At 43.3% G+C, this 16,128-nt stretch overlaps 1 protein-coding gene across 2 annotated transcripts in view; it reads right to left on the bottom strand.

Moving 5' to 3' along the window:
* Msh3 (mutS homolog 3) overlaps nucleotides 1-16,127 on the bottom strand; it is a 150,665-nt gene extending 134,538 nt beyond the window's left edge. For both annotated transcript variants that reach the window (XM_041663394.1, XM_041663395.1), the window contains exons 1-8: nucleotides 15,874-16,127; nucleotides 14,346-14,463; nucleotides 11,876-12,096; nucleotides 10,154-10,342; nucleotides 8,554-8,670; nucleotides 7,954-8,071; nucleotides 4,916-5,061; nucleotides 1,416-1,582 (exon numbers count right to left, since the gene is read on the bottom strand). In XM_041663394.1, coding sequence (XP_041519328.1) covers nucleotides 1,416-1,582; nucleotides 4,916-5,061; nucleotides 7,954-8,071; nucleotides 8,554-8,670; nucleotides 10,154-10,342; nucleotides 11,876-12,096; nucleotides 14,346-14,463; nucleotides 15,874-16,002 — 1,205 coding nt within the window. In that variant the 5' untranslated portion in view covers nucleotides 16,003-16,127. The remainder of the gene's footprint in view (nucleotides 1-1,415; nucleotides 1,583-4,915; nucleotides 5,062-7,953; nucleotides 8,072-8,553; nucleotides 8,671-10,153; nucleotides 10,343-11,875; nucleotides 12,097-14,345; nucleotides 14,464-15,873) is intronic.
* Between the last annotated feature and the right edge of the window lies 1 nt (nucleotide 16,128).

Genomic DNA, 16,128 nt, shown 5'->3' with positions numbered 1-16,128 from the left:
GTCAGCTTGACTTTTAACTGGTCAAGTTTTTTAAACACAGAGGAAAACTAAGAATAAAATCAAGGGATTTGATCCAGAATTTTCTACCTATAATAAAGATTATTTAAATGATCACTGTCAATGTTTTAAAAAGTTCCCAGGGTCCTTAGGCCAGCATCCAAAATCCTTATAAATGTTTACAATTCTGGTTTAGAAATTTCACCTTCGGAAAAAAACTAAAAAACAAAGGTTTCCATGGATGCTATAGCAGTATCTGCAGAACTTAACCAGAAAACACAACAAAAAGCAAAGAGACAAATCTCATCCACTTGCCAATGGATGTCATACGACATCTTGATTGTGAAGTGTTTGCAGAAATATCAGCAGACAAATATTGTTCGCTAAGCTCTGCTTCTAAATAAGCAACCAGAGAGGAGGGTGAGGACAATGAGACTGGCTGAGCCAGGGCACACTGACACTGGCTGATGGACTCCTGGCACCTCACCACACTATTCTGTAATTCCATATATCTGCAATTCCCCATAAGAAGATAAATTGGGAATTTTTTTTTTTTTTCGAGACAGGGTTTCTCTGTGGTTTTGGAGCCTGTCCTGGAATTTTTAAGTTAAAAATCAGGTACAAAACGGTATTTTGCTACAGGAACACAGTTTATAAATAAAAAAGTGATATATAGAAAACACCAAAATGCAGTTATTTCTGTATTTGTGGAACTGCACTTACTTCATCTTTCTTTCTGTAACTCTTAACTCTTCTAAATGAATGTATATTAGCAATATCACCAGAAAAAAAAAAACTGTGAAAGTTCCTTTGACACAAAGAAAAAATGTAAATGAAAATGAACGCTCCGAACTCCAAAGACAAGCACGTCCTCACTGGAAGTCAGTATGACTTTCTCACTGGCTTGTAGTCTTGTTGTCTTTACTGGTTGTAAACCTGACAGTCACCCCTTCACACAGACAGCCCTCTTCACTCCTTACAGCCCAGCCCACACTCCCCTGCTCTTTCCAGTCACACTCTGTCAGAGACACCTTCCTGTAGAGTACTTAGCCCTGCATGCCTTCAGAACCCAGTGAGGCACGTGGAGTTTCACACATGTCTTCCCCTTACTTGCTATGGTGCCCATACCTTACTTCATAAAAAGTGCTGTGATATGAGTTCTAGGAAATAAACTACAGGGCACCCCTGAAGAAATACATGCCGCACAGAAATTATACAGATGTTTAAAATTACCTCTAGAATGCATACATAAATCATCTAAATAATATGGTAAATCCCTTTAAAATGACTGTCATCTATAGTTCTACACAATTTTTTTCTTTTAAAAACTCTGTTATTGGGATATAACTACTATAATGTCTATAAGAACACGTGCCGCCTTGGGAATTAACTCCAGCTTGAGAATGGTCACCACTCACCTGACAGCGGTGGCTCTGTGGATGAGCATCTCCGTCGGCTCCGACAGGTGTGAAGGAAGCAGAAGTTCCACGGGCTGCAGACTTGATATGCGAGTCTCCAGCTCCAGCCTAGAAGCAGAGTCCTGGAAGCAGTCGAACACAACCTCACCTGTGGCGGGCTGCACTCCCTGGAAGCAAAGACAAACACGATAGCATGGAGCACAGACAAGGTCCCATCACATACACCGACACATCACAAGCATGGTTCTAGGGATGCCGCTCTTGCCAATATGTACTGTTTCTAAAGAGAATAGCTGCCTGCCCTTTAAGACTCTTATCTAAGTTAGCTTCACAGGTATCTACAACAGGCTGAGGAGATGGCTCAACAGGTAAAGGGTCTGCCACCAAGCCTAGAGAACCTGAGTTGGATCTCCACAAGGTCCCTGTGGTGGAAGGAAAGAACATACTCCCAAAGTTGTCCTCTGACCTCCACATATTTGCCATGTGCACATATGCACATGTGAACATAGACAGACAGACAGACAGACAGACAGATAATGCAATGTCTTACGTGGGAATTTCAGGACACCCTGAGCATGGGTTGGGACCTGATGTACCTATCAGAGTGCTATGACAAGTCACCACGTCCTTGGGCATCAGCTTTCTCTTCTAGACACAGAAAGACATTAACAGCTCCCCTCATCGGGTTGTTACAAGGACCAAATCAGACAACCAGCATGAGAAAGCTCTGGCAGCCTGGCCCACTAGGAGAGCAAGGCACCACAACAAAGCGTCAGGGAACACACCTGCTGCCATAGACGTAACAGTCTGATTGCTGCACAACAAAACCAGGCATAACGAATGTTCGGTAAAAAAGCCAGGACAGCTGAAAAAAAACCTGCAAGGGTCAAGGTTTGGAAGAGGTGCAGAAGAGATGAAGTTACTTAACCAAGGCCTCAGAGCAATAAAAGGATGGAACCGGGATTCAAGCCTGAGCAGTCCGACCCCCCAGCTGGCACTCTCTCTGCTACTGACGTTTCAGAGATAACTAGAGACAGCACACACTAACAAAAAGTCACAAGCGTGACAAATCTTTATACTGTTGACACAGTCAACTGACAGCCACTTCCAACTAGATCCAAGCTCTGTCTAGAAAAGGAGACCATGTCTGCAGTGTTTACACAGCAATTCCTCCCCAGGAATACACTCATGCGAACCTGGGTATTGTATTAAGAGACACAAAAATACTCATAAACGTATTCTTTGTGAGCCAAAGACCACCCAGAGCCCCATGTGCCCAGCAACAGAGGAATGAGTAGACGAAACTACAAAGAGCACTGCAATCAAAGATCCGCAGCATGTAAACAAATGTCACACTCAGGTCAGCGAGACGGCCCAGCAGCTAAAAGTACTTGCTCTCAAGCCTGGTGACCTCTGTGATCCTCACATGGTAGAAAGAACTGATCTCCAAAGTGCCCTCTAATATCTGTACGCATGTACCACGGTACATGTGACCCCACACAAACCAAATAAATAAACACAAAAACATTTTTTTTATTTTGCACACAAAATGGGAAACTAAAGATTCAATACACTATTATAGCATGCTTACTTTGCATATAAAGCTGAAAGTGGTAGAACTGGAACTGAAAGAGAAGGGCATTACTGTCTGCCCCAGAGTCGGGTTACAGTTACTATAGAAGGAAAGGCACCTGGGGATGGAGGATTCTGGGTAGTGTTAGAGCTACCCCTCTGGGTGACTGTCTCACTCTACTCTGTTAAGTTTCTTTTTTTTTTTTTTTTATTTCTCTGTTAAGTTTCTATTCATCTTTTCCACTTGAATATTTCATAATTTCTTTAAATCCTACATCTGTAGCCAGGGAATGTCATCAATTGCAGCCCAGAAGTATCCTCTAGTGCCCATAGCTGTGGCACTAGTTACATTAGGTTTACCTATTTAAGTTCAAGTCCCAGTCCACAAATGAAGCATTTACATAAACAGATGACAGAGTTATGAGCCAGTCAAGTTCTCTGTCGCTTTAATCAAAGAACTAATCTAATGACAATACCTACACATGAATTACTCCAAGAAATATGTAACATTAAGAAATCCACAGGCTGAACAAAACTGCGTGGCCTAAAATGAAGACACAGGCATGCTTGCAGTGGTTCTCAACAGTGAGGCTTCAATTTCAGACCAACTGCCAGCTCCCAGAGGAGACTCTCAGACGGTGACCGGAAAATGTAAGGTGCTCGTCATGGTGAGAAACACACAGGGTGGACAGTGCTGGGTCAAGGGAAATAAGCACCACTAGGTCTCTCTGCATCTGAGCGACTGGAGCAGCGTGGTCCGAGTAGCCCTGTGCAACTCCGCAGGGTTCCGGAGCCCAAGGGAAAAGTGTAGCCTTGGCCTAGAGCTCAGGATGAGAAAAGTAACCGCTGAGGTCAAGGACAGGAACCGAAAAGCACCCTTCAGGGTCAAGGACCACTGTCCATCTTTTCATATCCCTGGCTCATCTCCCACAGTCGAGCTTGGCAGGGGCAGGATGCTATTCTAAACGCCCCAAGTGTGCTCTCCTGTGCTATCCACTCTGTCTTTAGTCTGAGCTCCAGGTAAACACACAACAGCACACTACATATGCTAAAGCTGAAGGCAAATACCCTTACTATTTGTAGATGGGACCGACTGTCTATGACTGGATAAAAAGTGCTTCTCAAGGGAAAAGATTCATTCGAGCCCCCTCAACACCCACAGTACTGCTGACTCCCTGAGACGGGGGCTTACTGGCTAAGCAAATGTCAAGTTAGCAAGTGCTGTGGTATGAATAATGTACTGAAAGGTACACTGAAGACAGTCAGACTTTAGGAATCTCTGTGAATGCTGGTCACTGACCGTAGTAGACTTTAGGAAAGGCAAAAACAGTGATGACAAGGGAATCTGATAGTTCTGAGGGGCGCAGTCTAAGTAGATCTTAAGTAGGTAAATTGACTCCTAAGTTGGCAGAAGGCACAATCAGTAAAACTATCGCTCCTGAATCATATTTATCTGGAAGACAGTGGAGACAGTTCTGATATTAATTTATACTATGCTATATATAAAATATAGTATCTTGCATTGGCCACTTAACATTTCATTTTACATCTCCCTCAAATCTATTCAGGGTGGTTCCATAATCACTCCCATTAGATTACACACCAAGAGGAAGCTGCTAGCCGTGGCCCAGCTTGGCGTAGTATCTTACTGTGCTACCAGCTCCCAGTCCACATGCGTGCCTGTCACAGCCACCATTTTCAATTCTTAACAACAGCATACAGTCTGAAACTATCTGATCTTTCAGGCAGAGTGCCAAGTGACCAGGAAAGAAAATCCTGACTAGTTACTTGAGGGTAACGCTGTGGAAAATGGTCCTAGGAACCTCCCTGGAAGCACACCCCACCAGACTCCTCATCGTGCACCGCTCACGGCTGCTCACGAGGTGCCACGAACACCATCCTTCATTCCTCACCTTCAGAGGACTTACCACAATACCAATGGAAGTGTTCCCCTTCTTTCTGTCCTTAGTGCTTTCCTGCTCTTCATAGACACAGAGGAGATAGCTGGTAGAAGTATCTGTCGTTACCTCATCAATGTTCACAGAATCATCCAGTCTGATTAGAGGATTCACATGTAATAATGTTAAAGAAAATCACATGCTTAATTCCTATTAACTCATAAAGGTTTGTTTTTCTCATGCAGCATCCTTCCAATTATGACCATAGCTGAATGCCGTCTCTTCCCTGAACTATAAGAGGCACAAGGACAGGAAACTATTATCTTCTCGCTTCCAAAGGATCTAGCAGTGTGTCCCCAGCCCGGTGGGAATTCACACGTAAACCCACTTTGCTAAGATATTACTGAGACTTGCGTCCTTAGCAATCATATAATGAATTCACAAAGCAAAGCAAACACGTTAAAGTATCATAAATGAATTTTCATCTATAACGTGCCTAAAACTCTAGAAGTAAATTCTCTAAAAAATTCTAGAGAATTGTAAGACATTTTAGTTAAACAAAAACATATTTACATATAGGAGTATATATGCACACACATGTATGAAATTAATCCCATAATCAAAATTCTCAAGGATAAAAGCTGATTCTGGACAAAGTCATCCTGGAGACATCCGACCTGGTTATCAGGCGGTAAGAGCCTTACCGGCAACTGAAGCAAGGCAGAGAAGGGGACCGCTTGGGGGAAAGGCTCCAAATAAGAGATTCAAGCTCAGGAAAAATGCAAAATACCAGGTTCTTGCAGCTTGATCAGCTTAGAACAACAGAGCTCCTGATGCTCCATCGTCTTCCTCTGTGGTGACCGTTCCTCCTGATGCTCTGCTGTCCTCCTCAGTGGTGACCATTCCCTCCTGATGCTCTCACTTAAACAAATACATCTCAGAGTTTGGGTAGAAGCTAAGCAAGCTGAAATAACTTTCTTTTTTTTTTGTTTTTGTTTTTTATTTTTGTTTTATGTTTTTCGAGACAGGGTTTCTCTGTGGTTCCTGTCCTGGAACTAGCTCTTGTAGACCAGGCTGGTCTAGAACTCATAGAGATCCGCCTGCCTCTGCCTTCCAAGTGCTGGGATTAAAGGCGTGCGCCACCACCGCCCGGCCTGAAATAACTTTCTAGGAAACTATAATACAAGCCCTGGAAAGATGGTTCAGTGGTTAAGAATTTCCAGAGGATCCAGGCTCAATCCCAAACACCTACAAAGTGACTCACGACCATCTATAATTCCAGCTCAAGGGGATATGATGCCCTCTTCTAGATCACACTGGCACCAGACACACATGATGTACACATAAAATAAATAAATGTTTTAACAACAAAACTCCAACTGAAATACTGCTTTCACACGTTATCATTTAAACTTTCTAATCCCTACTTTCTTTTACTATGAAGAAACCTAACCTAGGGTTGGAGAGATGGCTCAGTGGTCAAAGCACTGTGGATGCTCCTCTAGAGGACCCATGTTCAAACCCAGCACCCACAGGATGGCTCACAAACAAAAGCAACTCTAACCCCAGGGTGTCTAATGGCTTCCTTGGGCACCAGGCACGAATACAGTGCATAGGTATACATGTAGAAAAAACACCCATACACATAAAATAAAACATTTTCCTAGAGCTGAAAGGGGCAAGTGTGGTCACACTCCTCCTTCTCTAACCTGAAAGCTATCTCCAAATGAAAATTTAGTTTTCTCCAAGGGAGTCTCTGGGGAAACAACCACTCCCAAGGGCAGGCTGCATACCCAGCAGTAGATGGCGATCACAAAATGAACTCAACCGTATCTCTGGAAGTTCTTCATCTCATATTGTTGAGTCAAGTTTTGTTTGTCTTTTTGCTTTTCAATCTTTCAGGTCCTTTGGGTATGATCATAACTTTCAGTTGGGGTTTATGTGATTCCTGTGTATATGAACGGTGTTTATTTCTGTATCTTCATTTCTTGTGCTTTTTCTTTGTCTCTTTTTTGTGTCTGGCTTTGTCCTATTCTAATTTTTTTTTATTTTGCTTTATCATTTGCATGTTATTTTATTATTAGTCCTTAGATGCCTGCTTGTTTCCTAACAGACACAGAAAAGGTTGTGGATTTAAATGGGAGAGGAGGTGGTAAGAAACTGGGAGTTGCAGGGGGAGGGGAAACTGTAGTCAGAACATATTATATGAAAAAAAAATCTATTTCCAAGAAGAAAAAAATAAAGAGAAATTTGACCTACTATCTGAATATTTTATTGTCCCCTGCTCCTTTCTTATGAATAACTATTTCATTTATTAAAATGGCATCTCAGGTATGGTGGTCAGGTAAGTATAATCCCAGGGCCAGCAGCTAAAGAAGGAATTTAAAGCCAGCCTGTGCTGCACAGTGAGACTCCATATCAAAACAAAACACTAGGAATTTCATTACTATGCTTTTAAAACTATTTTGCTTCAAGTAACATAAAGAACTTATGAGTGATGATAAACTGGGGATGATTATTGTGTACACTAAAACCTACAAGAGAAAATTTCAACCAACTACCCATTTTCAATAATTTTTATGACGTCAACAATTAATGAAGGTGGCCTCGTATTTAACTGTGTCTTGATTTTGTCTTTGAAGTTCTTTTCATGTGACGTTAGTAAACTATTTTCAGGTCTCACTTTAGCAAGATTCTAAGGAACTGGCAAGGCCCTAGATAGCTAACACTGCCCCACAAATGGTCCGAGGAGAAAATGTCTTTTCAAAGGGCTATTAACCTGGCATGTTTCATTAGGCTCATTTTATACCTGCTATTAATACACTGATGAATTAATGTGACGAATTCTGCTCACACTACGAAAATGGACACACACTGTATCCAGCCACTACCTTCCCTCCCCTCAGTGACACACCCATCACGGCTGAAGTGACAGGGTGGATAGTGGCTAGACACCTCATCAAATACATTCTCATTCAGGAAAATAAAAAACTGTTCAGTTAAACTTGTCATTTTAAAACAAAGCCCCTACAACAAGAAAGACGAAAATCCCTATTCTAAAAGGATATCTTCTCCAATGAGTGTGGATTTCGTATAAAGAGCGGTCAACTTCCGGGAGAAAACAGAACTTTTATTGTCTCCGATGGCCTTTAGTGCAGCAGTTTCTGTTTGCTTCACGACGCCAACCTTCAACAAAAATAAGACATGCTTGCTGTGAAGTCCAATGAATCATTGTCTAAGAGAAAAATCACTTCAAAATGTCAAAAAGTTAATTCAGAAGCACTGAAAATAAGCAGGTCAACCCTTGATCTCCAGATGCAAAGCAGAAAAAAACCCAAGCAACTGGAAAGTAAATGAAGGGTGAAGAAACACTCTGTGGCTGCAGCAGAGAGCACTCTGGGGCTCACATGGCAGGGCATTCCTTACGAGCCCAGCACTCCAGAGTTTATGTGAGTTTAAGTCCGTCCTAGGCTTTACAGCTTAGACCCTGGCTCAGGAAGCAAAAACAGAATGAAAAGCAAGATACAATGTTAATAACCACAACACATTTTACTTTCTCCTAGTCCCAAATTCTAAAGCCAATGAAAGCCTTTCTACCACCTTAGAGACAGCTTTTGCTCTCTACAAAAGTCCCGATAACTTTTCCACAAATCAAAGTCGAAGCTGACCTTGTATCCTTTGGCCACAAGTCGGCGGACATGCACGAACAGTCTGTGGGTGGGTATGCTTGCTGTCATAAAGTTGTGGTCTAAGTGGCAATAAATATTGAGTTCCCGGGAAGCAATCTGTAAAGCGGAGGGAGAGAGAATGTTAATAAATATCTACTCAAGATTCCCGGGCTAAGGTTTGTTCACTTGGTTAAAAGTTCATCAAGCTGCACACATGTACTTAGGGTCTGATACTTCTCTAAACACATACATCATCAATAAAATGTTGAAAAGACATTCCTTGTACAATAAATAAATAAATAAAGTATGGTTTTATCTACTTTGGACACTTCCAATAGGAATGACTTCAGAGCCAACATCTGTATCTCTAAATCCCAAAAACACAACAGCTCTTCTTCAATGTCCTTAGACATATACTAATGTTACCAAAACCTTAAAATGTTCAGTCTTTCCTACATGAGGGGCCTGAGAGTGTAATGGAATAAGACATTGTTACGCAAATGGCACACATGAATACTGACAAGTAGAAGACACTACAGAACATTTAAAAGGATGAGTCCATTTACACAGAAGGATTAAGAAGGAGGTGTGCTGTGTCACTGCAGGTAGGCTGAGGTTTCAAAAGGCCACACCATTCTCAGTTTGCTTCTCTTTCTCTGCCCTGTACTTGTGTCTCAATATGTAAGCACTTAGCTACTGCTCCAGCACCATGATGCCTGCCTGCCTGCTTCCATGCTCCCTACCACGATGGTCATGGACACTAACCCTCTGTAACTGTGAGCCCTCAATAGAAAAAAGTGACAGTATTTCTTAAAAGGTAACGAATCTAGCTTCTTTTTCAGAAAGCCAGAAAGATGACCGGCAAAATAGTTCAGTGGGCAAGAGCACTTGCTTCTAAGCCTTGTGACCTAAATCCTGGGACCCGTCTTAGTCAGGGCTACCATTGCTATGATGAAACACTATGACCACAAGCAAGTTGAGGAAGGAAGAGTTTATTTGCCTTTTACTTCTACATCACAGTCCATCAGTAAACAAAGCCTGGGCAGAAACTCAGACAGGGCAAGGAACCTGGAGGCAGGAGCTGATGAAGAGGCCGTGGAGAGGTGCTGCTTGCTGGCTTGCTCCTTATGGCTTACTCAGCCTGTATTCTTATAGACCCAGGACTACCAGCTTAGGAATGGCACCATCCACAATGAACTGAGTCTTCTCCCATCGATTAAGAATTTAATTAAGAAAATTAAAAAAAAATTTTTTTTTGGTTTTTCAAGACAGGGTTTCTCTGTGTAGCCCTGGCTATCCTGGAACTCTCTAAAGTTGGCCTCAAACTAAGAGGCCTGCCTCTGCCTCCCAAGTTCTGGGATTAAAGACTTGAGCCACCATTAAAACAAATTTATAAGCAGACCTTGTTGGTGATGAACATCTGTAATCCCAGAACTTGGGGGTGGGGAGTGGCTCAAGTGGCAGGATCAAGAGTTCTAAACCAGTCTGGGCAGCATGACCCTATGAGAAAAGAGAGACAGAGAAAGAGAGAGAAAGAGAGAGGGGGAAGGAGGGAGGGAAAGAGGAAGTAAAGAAGAAAGGGAGGGAGGACAGAACTCACCTCTGCATCTTCCCCGAAGAATCTGTACTTGTACCCACACTCCACACACAACACGGCATCTTTGTGCTGCTGCTTCACGTCTATGTACTGCAACTCTAATGGCGTATAGACACTTTTGGACCGTTTGTTAAAAGGTTTACAATCAGAAGCCTTCTGGACATTTTCAGGACATGGTCCAGACTGACTATCCTGGAAACCAAAAAATGTATACAATTTAGGAAGCACCAACTGAATTGCTGAGTTCTCAGAGAAAAGGCCAGTTTGACAAAAAGCTAACAGTTGGTGGCTCCACATGGAAGGTTTCTAAAGACATATCACATATTCTAAAGCCATACTGAGGCCAAGTTATCTTATAGGCTTGAATTTATTTTTCAAAATAAAAGTTTAAAACTCAGGAGAAGTGGGGGAGGGGTACAAATGAGAACAAAGTATAATGGCATGTGATATCATAAGGAAAAAGAAAACAATTACATTGTAAGCTAATTCTAAAAATTAACTAGATACAAAGGTAAACCGCCAGAATAAACTATATAAATAAGCATGTTTGAAAGTTTAAACAGTTTAATGTTCTATATGCTTTTTAATTTTCTTGTTTCATATAGCTATTAATATCTATTATTTATTCTGGGGAGCAGTGGGCAGGAAAGCGCAGAGGGCGTATGTCGAGAGCACTTTCAGAAGACATGCGAACATCTACAGCAGGTGAAGATGGCAGCTTTCCAAAGAGACTCACTTCATCTCAATAGTAAAGCAGAGATGGTTGTGACCTTGGCAACTCGTCAGAGTTTAGAATCACCTTGCTAACACATCTCTGGCTGTGACTAGGAGGGTTCTCTCCTCACCCTTTAACTGGGGAAGGCCAGCCTTGAATGTGGGCAGCCCCATCCTGTATGCTAAATAAAAGAAGGAAGTGAGCTGAAAACCAATATGCACTCTGCACCCTGACTACAGAGGATACAGAGGCACTGTGGCCAGGCCTCTCGTGCCCTGCCACAGGACTTCCCTGCTAATGGATCAGACCAGCCTACCTTAAGCTAAAATAAACCTTTCCTTAAGCTGCTTTCTCAGTTCATCTCAGCAACAAGAAAAGTCCTTAGTGTACACATTGCCTCCAAAGAGAAGGGGCAGAGATTCATGGCAAGAGAAATTTAGCATACTTTATTGGGTCTGAGAAGGCAATTATTTTTAATTTTTATGAGATTTTCCCTTTTGTTTCCATGATTTTATATAAATCCAAGAAAGCTATATAATATAAAAGTTAATTCACATTCACAGAAATACATTTTCTAGGAAAAAAATTATTCCCTTATTCATTTATGGAATAAGATAGACTTCCAACTGATACTCATTTATCTTACCTCTGAATAGACTCTGTATCTGCCAAGTTTCCAACCGAAAAACTCACACCTACGTGCTGCCATGGGGATTTCCCGTGCAAATTATGGAAACTATCAGTGAAAAGCACCCCCAATCAGTACCCCCAGTCTACATAATACAGCAGGGCTGCCTGCAGGTGTTCTGTCTTGTTTTAAAGCAACCTCTCCCAAATATACATTAAAACTCTAAATATCGAAAAGAAAAGCAACTAAGAAAGAAACAGTTCCTCAGCTGACACAGATGATCGGCCACCTGTGGACATCACTGATTTCCGTGATAACCCCAAAGAACCTAACTATTTCAGGACAGGAGTGAGTGACTGTCCCTTACACAAAAGTTACATACTTTCAGATTAGCGTGGGATCTGAAATCCTCAGAAGAAACTGCACTCTTTGCACGCTGAAGAGTGATGTCTTCGAAATCAGTACATTTTGGCAGAACTGCAAATCTCTCTCGAAGAGGTTCTGTCTGGACTGTGTTTTGAGGGAGGGCAGAATCACAGCAGAATTCTTTCAACTTTTCCAGAGACTTTAAAGCAATCCTGGGCCTCAGACATTTCTTTGGCTCTTGGGAAATAAGAAGAAAACATACTAATTGTATTTTGACTTCATTACATCAATTCATAATCTGGGATTTTTCAGAACAATACCCCATTGGAACAATGAACCTAACTATAATGTGATATTAAAAAAAAACACTGCTCAAGATAAATATGGCACACTGAAACATACCTATAACTTCATTCACTGATGAAATCCACTGAGAACTACAATAAAGGAGGCCGGCTAAACAGTTCAGCAGAAATGGTACTTGTCACCAAGACTGAGGAACTAAGTCCAATCCTCTGAAATTAGAAAGTAGGAGAGGACCAGCTCCTTCATGTTGTCCTCTGACCTCCACAAACATTTGTAATAATAAATAAACAAACAATAAGCAAATAAATGACACAATTATAATAATGTGGGATGTTCTGTTGTATATGTGTTGCTTTTATTAGTTGATGAATAAAGCTGTTTTAGCCAAAAGTCAGGCAGGAAGGTGGAGTCAAAGAGATACCATGTAGCTGCCAAAGGAGACAGACACCAGAACTTGCCCAGTAAGTCACTGCCTTGTAGCAATACACAATTAATAGAAAAGGGTTAATTTAAGATGTACGAGCGAGTCATAGGCCAAATGGTGTGGAAGAAAATCTCACTCTTTCTGTTAGAAATTTCTTCTAAAATTCTGATTTTTTTCAAATATAATTTATTAGATTTAGTGAGGTTTCTCTTATTCTAAAAATATACTTTGGGATATCTTTTCCAATGTGTAGCATGAATAATAAAAACCCAGAGACAGATACTGGGATATTGGATATTTCAAGATGAAGATCAGAAAAGCAAAGCAGCCAAATCACTGCAGAGTTCTTACCTCTACCAAGGCTCAGACAAACAAAGGGGTGATCCTGTCCTCAGCCATGACTGCAGACTGCAATGAGTTCTCTCCTCCTGCCTTATAGACCTCTCTCCACCCAGCCATACCACTCCTGTCTCCACCTTCCTAATCCGGGATCACCTTTGTGTGAGTTCTATTTCTCTTTTTAGACAGATTCAATCTCAAGTAGCCCAGGGTGGCCTTGAGTTCTGGGATTAAAGATCTGTGCCACCACTCCCTGGCCTCTTGTAGCTTAGCTCTGCAATCTGATCCTCAGGCAAGCTTTATTTATTGAAACACAGAAGCCAAGCCAGGCTAAGGTAGCACTAGCACACACCTTTAATCTCAGCACTTGAGAAGCAGAGGTAGGCGGATCTCTGTGAGTTCAAGGCCAGCCTGGTCTACAGAGCTAGTTCCAGGACAGCTAGGGCTGTTGTACAGAAAAACCCTGTCTTGACACAAACAAACAAAAAGCCCACAAATAAAATACCACTACATCAGTGTACATTTGACCTCATTTTCTCAAATGTACATAAAGGTTTCCTGTGAGTGTTAAGATTTTCCTTCTGTTTTGTAGCCCAGGTTAAAAAAAAGAAACTTGTACATGGAAGAATCTAGGAACAAGGTAGTTCTGTGTAATAGAATACTGCCAGGATGTAAGAAGAGGAATGTGGAGCAGTCAAAATGACAGACGCAGCAGACAAGGTGGTCGTGGCCAGGGCTCGGAGGTACGGGAAACAGAGACGTTCTGTTGGCCAGTGCAGCGTTTTAGAAGTGAAACGTTAAAGTCTGTGGAAATGGATAACAAGATGGGGACTGTAAAATGGCTCCCTGGGTAAGGCTGCTTGCCAACAAGCCTTACAATCCGAGTTGAGTGCCAGAACTCACACACTGGGAGGAGAGAAATGGCTCCTGGAAATTGTCCTCTGACTTCTTGTACCCATTTCACAGGCGCACACACACATAATAAATAAATCACTAACACATGTTTCATCTCTATGACCAAGATTTAAAGTACAGCGAAAGGGACTGGAGAGATGGCTCAGTGGTGAAGCACACATACCCTTTCATCAGAGTACCTGAGTTCAAGTCCCAACAACCATATCAGGTACTCCAGGAGGACTCCACATCCCATGGCTCTGCAGGCCTCTACACGTCTACCACACACACACATGCGCGTGCGCACACACTTTTAAAAATTATAGCAAAAGTGAACTGAAGAGAAAGTTGGAAAGAACCAAATTAGAGAAGTGAGTTCCACTGTGGCCCTAGCTCCCCAAACACCAGCTCAGGCACAACAGAGATCCTTCTCCACAGGGGAAAGCAAGGCTCCATGCCCCAATGGCCTCCTCTGCCCGCTGGGAACCCCAGCAGCTGAGAAGACTCATTCCCTAGCACTTACCAGGGTTGCCAGATGTTACTGAGGTATTTTCTTCTTCCTTCTCTGGAACTTTCTTCGCTTTCCTCTTAACGGGCCCATCACTCCCCCGGGATCTCTTCCTGCTGTCACCTCTTGTAACCTGTATCAGGAAGGTTGGAAATGGTGCGGTGATGCCATCCTAAGGTTTAAGTCATTTAAACCTTGCTACAGAAGGACAGTAAGTGCCCCGCCTTCCACTCTTCCCACAGAGATCTATTTTACTCCGGAGAGGCTTTGGGCAGCTGCTTTTGCCATCAGAGACGGACACAGGCAGGTGCTCACCACTCACCTCAGCTGAAATTAAGTGGTGTTCTCGCCTTTCCTACTTACATGCGTTACATAGAAGATAAGAAATGTGTTTTCAAAATGCAAAATTGTGGGAGAAAGTGAGATAATACAAACATTTTCTGTTTCAAAGCTTACAGCCACTGTTAACAGATGTCCCAGGACTATTTGTTGGCAGGTAATCTAAGAAAAGCTTAAAACTTTCCCCCAATATTCTGTCAATAGTGGGTGCAAAATAAAATCTTCATGACATCATGAAAATATAGCTCATTCTCAAGACGGGCAGAGGGAAGAGCAATCTGTTTAAGGAAGAAAACTAAATGAAAGGGGTTAAGATTCTTACACCATTTTGCACCTGCTTTAAAATATGGTAGATTGCTAAAAAGCCAGTCTACAATCCCCTTCTACATCCTCAGTCTGGGAAGTGACAGAGTCCCACGCCTAAGGCACCCTGAGCAAGAGAGCCACCCCCCACCCCCGCACCCCCCCCCACACCCCCCACACCCCCCCCCCCCCCCCCGCCTGTGTGGGGAATATAACAAGGAACCTCAGGGATCGCTGCCCTTGAGCCTGCACTTGTGGCAACATCACGGTGGGGTTTGGGGCTTGTTTTACTTTGCTTTTAACTATTTGAATGGCTTTTAACTATTTGAACGTCAACAGGAATTTTATCCACCCAAACGCTTATATCACACTTTACACTGGGGAGTTGCACAGTAGCAGAGTGAGATCTGAAATACAGAGCAGTGCTCCTGAATTTGCAACACAAGCCTTAAAGACAGCTTTGTTCTCCTCAGCCAAGCAAGCATATGTAAGTAAAGTTCTTCTTCAACCGTCAATACCGTAGGGAAAATGTAAAGAAGGGACGACGGAGGTTAAAAAATGTATCCTGGACCTGCATCCACCAAAGTTTTCGCCTCAGGTTCCGGTTAACGACAGAAGGCAACAAGATCTCAAATCGATTACTACTAATCGGGTAATAAAAGCCTTTCAACGAAAACATGGACCCGCAGACGTCACCACCTTCTCCTTCCCGGCTCCGCCTTCTCAGATCTCCCCACCCTTAGGCGCTCCACACTGCCTCCCCTTCCGGCTGCGACGCCTACGCGCCCGTCCCGCCCCGCCCCTGACCGTCTGGCCCCGCCCACCACGTGGCCCCTCCCCGTCGAGGACAGAACCCAGCTTCGGCGGCCTCCGCTAGGGGCGCTGAGGAGTCGTCGTCTACCTTCTCCGCCGGCTCCGTGGAGGACGCGGTGGAACTCAGGCTTCCGGCAGACTGGAAGAACCGGCTCAGAACCGCTTGCCTCCCCGGGGCAGCAGAAACGCTGCCCGACGAGGACTTCGTGCGGGGCATCCCAGGATGCAGAAGAGCCAGCCCTTCGGGAGCGCGCGGCCCCACTACCCCGCGCCTGCGCGCGCGCACGCCGCGAGCTGCGGGGAGCCGGCCTGGTGGAGGCGGGACCTAGTGGGCGGGGCCTGT

This window comes from Microtus oregoni, unplaced genomic scaffold (genome assembly GCF_018167655.1).
Source record: "Microtus oregoni isolate MIOR12 unplaced genomic scaffold, Mior012 000014F_ref0000157, whole genome shotgun sequence".
NCBI lineage: Eukaryota > Metazoa > Chordata > Mammalia > Rodentia > Cricetidae > Microtus > Microtus oregoni.
This window is presented reverse-complemented; position numbering and strand designations above follow the sequence as displayed.